Raw genomic sequence first — 6,785 nt, forward strand, 5'->3', positions numbered from 1 at the left:
CACTATTTGACATCACAAATGGCAAAATTCATATATAAGTATTATATTTAAATTTTCAATGCTTAAATGTCTATAATGTTCAATTTGTATAACTATTTTTTTCTTAAATTTTGTATTAAGTGTTAGATATATACAATTGTTCTTTAGTGCATGCATCCTATTCATCCAGTGCTCTAAAAACACCATCAGATGATGGCGTGAATGTACATTTTTACATTTAACAGTAACATGAGGCTTCAAGTTGGTTGTCTAACTAATAATTTGGATGAGACAAAAGCCTTTGTTGAATGGATTCTTAAAATTGGTGAAGGTAATATTGGTGGTCTTAATGATAGTGAAGTTGAAGTTGAATTTCCAGAAGACGTTATCGTTCGCTCTACAGGTGACCATATTCATTCAATTGTATCGACCATTTATCCATCTTTTGAAAAGCATCTTGATGATCCGTCATATTTTCAAGATAAAGCTATTTTGGTCCCTACAAATGAAGAAGTCGATGCTATCAATGACTACATGTTAGGATTGATGAAAGATGAAGGGAAAACTTAGCTTTAGATTCTTTATGTGAGACAGAGTCATCAGATTGTTTTGAAGAATCAGTTTACTCTCTGTATATGTACCATAATGCTTTTAAGGCATCTGGAATTCCCAACCATAAATTTACACTAAAAACAGGTGTTCCGGTCATGTTGCTTTGTAATATTGACCAAACCAAAGGTCTATGAAATGGTACTAGGTTACAAATAGTTAGACTTGGAAAACATGTCATTGAGACACAAATTATAGCCGGTAGATTCTTCAATGAGACTACTTATATACATCACATGAAGTTAAATCCGTCTGATAAAAAAATCTCCTTCTGTTTTCAGCGGAGGCAATTCTCCGTAGCTGTTTGTTTGGCTATGACCATTAACAAGAGTCAATGACAGTCATTATCAATTGTTGGATTGTAATTTCTTAGACCCGTCTTCACTCATGATCAGTTATATGTAGTTGTTTCTCGTGTGACAAGTAAAAAATGACTGAAGGTACTTATATGTGACGAGGAAGGTCGTCCAACCAATAAAACAAAAAATATTGTCTACAAAGAGCTTCTTCAACGATTTTAGATAATCAGACAATTCGTTTTATTTTTTAGACATTTAAATAGAATCAATAATACGAAGTCTCTTTATGTTATTTTATCCTTTTTTATTGTGTCGGTTTTTTATAACTTTTTATGTATTTTTTATAAGTTCCCCGCGTTTTACGCGGGTGACAATCTAGTTACTTAATATTAGTATAGTCCATTTGATTTTATCTGGAATATATTTTGCATGTTTTATTTAATTATGCGTATATAAAATTGATTCGTTTTTGGGGAGAAAGAAATACATAATCTAAACTTTACATCTTAAAAAAGAGCTTATCTATTCTAATAAATGAAGGTTTTTTTTGCCACATGTCAATCTCTAATGAGTTTTGACACTTGTCATTTTGTGATATTTTTTAAATAAATAATATCCACATGTTAATTTATTGTTTTTTTCAATTTTTAAAATTAAAAAGCCACATAATCTTTTGCTTATATATGTAAAGTATCAAATGTAATAAATATTATAATAATATGCAATTAATATGTTTCTTCATTCCTTATTTCAAAATTTTATTTTAAAAAATACTTATTATTTACATTTTAATATTTTATTTTTTTAATCAACCCGTATAATGCATGAGTTTCACACCTAGTTTACAAAATAAATAAATAAATAAAGCCAATAAATACGTATAATTAGAATAATTTATATCTAATTTGTCCAAGATCTATCTAACGAAAATAAATCTTAGAACATTAACGCTATTTTATTTTGTGTATATATATATATATATATATATATATATATATATATATATATATATATATATATATATATATATAAATCTTGAATCTTATATATATATATATATATATATATATATATATATATATATATATATATACACACACATAGAGAGAAAGAGAGAGAGAGAGAGAGAGAGAGAGAGAGAGAAAGCTAAGTTCAAATGTTTTTCACATCTATTGTGTGCTATAATGCACCAATAAGAATTTAGTAAAAATTAAATTATTATTTTATCAAATAAAGATAGATATTAAATGATTTCCATAATTATATGTATATTAAATGATATCCATAATTATAATTTATTTTTTATGGAAACTATCTAAATTCGTCATTAATGTCAGCATTAATATTCTTTCAGAATGAATTTGTATCTAGATTTTCATGTATGGGTTTGTATTTTATTTCATGACCCACTCACTCAAAATACAATAAAGTTGCCTAGAACATGGAGAACGGGAGTGTAGTCTAGTAGAATGAGAATTTATTCTAAAATAATGAGAGTATATTCTAACAGAATGAGTGTATTGCAGTAGAATACATTCTCGTTTTTCATATTCCATGCAACTTTGTTTTATTTGAAGTGAGTATGTTCATAAACAAAACGCGAACCCATACATGAAAACTTAGATGCGAATTCATTCTGAAATAATGTTGTTGTTGACATTAATGACGAATTTAAATAGTTACATAAAAAGAGAATTATAATTATGGATTATTTAATATACATAAAATTATGGAAATCATTTAATGTCTATCTTTATTTAATTAAATAATTATTTAATTTTACTAAATTCCTATTGGTACATTCTAGCACACAATAAATGTAAGAAACACATGAACCTAGCCCTATATATATATATATATATATATATATATATATATATATATATATATATATATATATAGGAATATGATCAAATGAGAAGTCATAAGAGGTTGAGAACGTGAGAATATATCTTGACCATTTAAATACTTAAATCTAAGGTTATTATTAAACTGGCGATTTATGAAAAATTCTAAAGCTACTGGCGTTAAAGTGTAACCTTTAAATGGTCAGAATGGCATAATTGGAATTGCATCTTTACCTATTTCCTATAATTTCTCATCCTTTCACCTTCTTTCCTTTCATATTCCCGTATCTTTATCCCCCCACACTCTCTCCAGGGTTTCATAATAAAGCCTCCCCCTCTATGAATTCGGTTCCCTCTTTCCTCTCTTCAACATAGTCGTTACAGAAGATAAACACCACCATCGCAGATAGCCAAATCCATCAACAACAAAACCACCGCTATCATCATTCAACCTTATTTAACCATCTCTTTCTAACACCTTAGGCGTATACCATCGCCATTATTAGCTTCACAAAAGCAACAAAATAGTGGGTGTTGAGTTTTTTTTCCTAGATTACATGTGCATATGTATAATAGAGAAAAACAGAACTCGCAGCCCTCCCACTTGAATAAATCTATGTAGGTATGAGCTCTCTCCATCTCCCTCAGCTAAATTAGGGTTTCAACCGTCAACCATCCAACACAACCATTCGGTTTTTTTTTGTGTCTCGGTTCCAGACGAAATGGAAATCGCAGCACCCTTCCATTTATTTCAATCGATGCAGAATCGATGCAGGCCTGAGTATGATTTTATTCCGAGTAATATGGGTCGAAGAACAAAATGAAGAGTAGTCCTCCTCCTCTCTCACGCTGGTATGAAAAAATTAATGATTAACACAGCAAAATAGGGGGCTTGGCTCTGTGAGTTTCTTATAATGCTTTTTAATTTGGTTTTCTTTATTCGCTTCTAAAAATAAGGTGATAAAGATAACATTTACTAGGTTTTGTTAATATGGAGTAAACACATTACTGTTTTGGTTTGTAATTGATCACCTTCACGTAGACCTGGAATCATATTTATTGGAAAAGGTTGTGCACGGAAGTTATTTTATGAATTTTGTGAGAGAGATATGGTTCATTGAACTTAATGATATATGTAATATGGGTTTTTTTGAAGGTCCTTTAGAATTGTTTGAGAAGATGAAAGGTGAAGAATTTGAGCTAGAGGAGAATGAAAAACGATATTATATTTTGGTGTATTCATCTATGTATTTAAATATAAATAGCAGTGTATTCGTGTGTGAATGAGTTTATTCTTGTGTGAATGAGTGTATTTATTTATGATTAGAGGTATTCTTTTTATGAAGAAATATTAATTTTTACACTATTTTTATTTTGTATTTATTTATGAATAGCAGTGTATTTATTTGTAAATAGCAATGTATTCATGTGTGAATGGTTGTATTTATTTCTGAATAACATTGTATTCATGTGTGAATAAGTGTATTTATTTATGATTAGAGGTATTCACTTTTCTAAGAAATGATAACGTTTACACTATTTTTATTTTTATTTGATGAAAAAAGGCATTGGGTTATTTGTAAATTGATGTATATGGTGCATTAGGGTTTGCATGGATTAAACCCTAGCCTTTATAACACTATAAAAGCAAACCCGTAGAGCTAAAATCGGTTGCCCATTCATTCTAAGAGAGTGATAATCGATTTTGAGCTAACTAGCCTATTCTCTCAAGCCTCCTCTTGCATTTGGTGTTTGTGACACATTAGAGGCGTCACACTTGAGGTGCTAAAGCTTTCTAAGGCCAAGAATTACAAACTACATCAATAGGTATTCATCTAACTTGGTTTTTATGTTGTATGTCCTCTATTGTATGCTAGTTAGGATGTATTCTTTGGAAAATTGAAATTACATGTATAATTAGAGAAAACATAGATACAAAGAATCTAGGGTTGCATGTGCACCATAGGAGTCTTATAGTGCTTAAAACCCAACAGTGGTATCAGAGCCTAGGATTGTTTTCTATTATATTTTATTCTTGGTTATTTTTCAGAGCTGAAAAAACCGATTTTCTGTCCTCTGACTTATGAACTCGCCGAGCCCAATGCTTGACTCGACGAGTTCACTCACTAAAAGGGCAACTCGACGAGTCCATTTCATGTACTCTTCGAGTAGAGGCTTCTGTTTGCAGAATTTCGAGTTTTTGGCCAGAATTAGATTAAGATCATTACCACAAACTGTTTTGTAATCATAAAAATCGTATTTTCTGATTTGGTAATGATGATCCTCATCAAATTAAAGGAGAATTGACAAATTTTAAGATAATAAGATAATTATTTGTATTATTTGATATGAACTGCCTTACTATGAGTTAGATTAGATCAATAGTGATATATGATAATGTTGTTAGTTAAAATTGATCTAAGTTGTTCTTAAAGTGAGTTTTGTAACTTTTCCTCAAGTTATACGAAGAGTCTCATTCATGAACATTAAAACTCATAAGTTTTCATAAGTTATGGAAACCAAAAGTTTTGAAGAGTTACAAAACTTGCCCTCAAGTTTTGGAATTTGTAAAGTCTCACTAATGAAACATTTAATTCCAAACCTTAGAATTTTAAAAGTTTAAAATTCAACCCTTATACTATTACAATATTATAAGTTTAATAATATATATATATATATATATATATATATATATATATATATATATATATATATATATATATATGATTAAGACAAGTCAGTCTTACCGTTAGTAAGCCTCATTCACGAAGTCGGACTATAAGGGGGGGGGGGGTATAAGGTTACTGTCTATAAAATGGTGGTTTAATGGGTGTCCACTCTCACCCACCGCTTCCTTTACTGGTGGAGGGTCATTAGCCGAATGGGTAGGATAGGACATTAATTCTTGTTATAAGTATAATGATAATTATAAAGTAACTAAACTTTTATTAAATTCCCAATCTTAGTTACTTTAGGAAAAATGTGAAAATGGTGCTATTCCATGAAATTGCACTTTGCACCTTGCTAAGTCGTTAGTGGAGCGTGTGTGGTTAACCGGCACACTAATATGGGACTAATAAGGGTGGCAAAGGGTAGCTTGATGTTAATCATAGATCAATGGAGCGTGTGTGGTTAACCGACACATTGATTAGATGATTTGTAACATTAAGAGTACCAACCACATTTTCATGGTTATTCACACCTTGTTTGTGATCCCCGACATCCCAGTCACAAACTTGAAGGGCATAATCGAGATTTAAACATGCCATTGAAAAGTTCAATGAATCTCAAAAGAATCTAGAAATTTAAATCCAATTAAAACTTAATAATCAATTTCTTTTTTCATGGTGGAAATTCGTAAATCGTCATTTACCTACCTTCAAATATTTTGCAATTGGATTACAGCATCCCTCTTCCGAATTGTAATATATTGTGTTGGGTCCTAGCCTTAATATTTCATTTGGGTGTGATATTAAGGATTCTCATCTAATCTAAACTTTGTTCTTCTTTCTTTTCAGATGTCTATCCCAAACAATGCTTCAGGCTCCAACCCTTCTAAATCATTCTCCCTCATGAACTTGGTTGAGAGAACTATCTTTTGTGGGTCAAACTTTAACGATTGGATTAGAAACATTCATATGGCCCTTCGCTACGAGGACAAAGAATATGTTCTCGATAAAGAGCTGAAGGATATTGATGAACAAACTGCTACTCCCGAACAACTCGAGGAATACAGGGTTCATGAGAGGGACGCGACAAAGGTGTCGTGTATTATGATTACTACCATGACTGTTGAGCTTCAAAAGTCCTATGAGGACTACTGGCCCTTCGAAATGCACCAAGATTTGATGGAAAGGTACCATCAAAGTGCTCGGCAGGAGAGGTATGAGATCATTGCCTCCATGATCACAACCAAAATGAAGGACGGATAGTCCATCACGTCTCACTTGCAAAAGATGTAGAGATATGTGGACCGCTTGCTGAAGTTGAATGTGAACTTCGATTAAGAGTTGGTCATTGACATCATCCTACATTCGTTGCCTTCTTGTTA

At 31.0% G+C, this 6,785-nt stretch overlaps 1 protein-coding gene across 1 annotated transcript; it reads left to right on the forward strand.

The window, feature by feature from the left end:
• The first annotated feature begins 228 nt into the window (after positions 1 to 228).
• Positions 229 to 549, forward strand: LOC145127216 (uncharacterized). Its single transcript, XM_079062447.1, has one exon. The coding sequence runs from the start codon at positions 229 to 231 to the stop codon at positions 547 to 549; it is 321 nt and encodes a 106-aa protein (XP_078918573.1).
• Positions 550 to 6,785: the final 6,236 nt, after the last annotated feature.

The sequence above is a fragment of the Lactuca virosa genome, chromosome 7 (genome assembly GCF_052849685.1).
Source record: "Lactuca virosa cultivar CGN04683 chromosome 7, Lactuca_virosa_CGN04683_v6, whole genome shotgun sequence".
Lineage (NCBI taxonomy): Eukaryota > Viridiplantae > Streptophyta > Magnoliopsida > Asterales > Asteraceae > Lactuca > Lactuca virosa.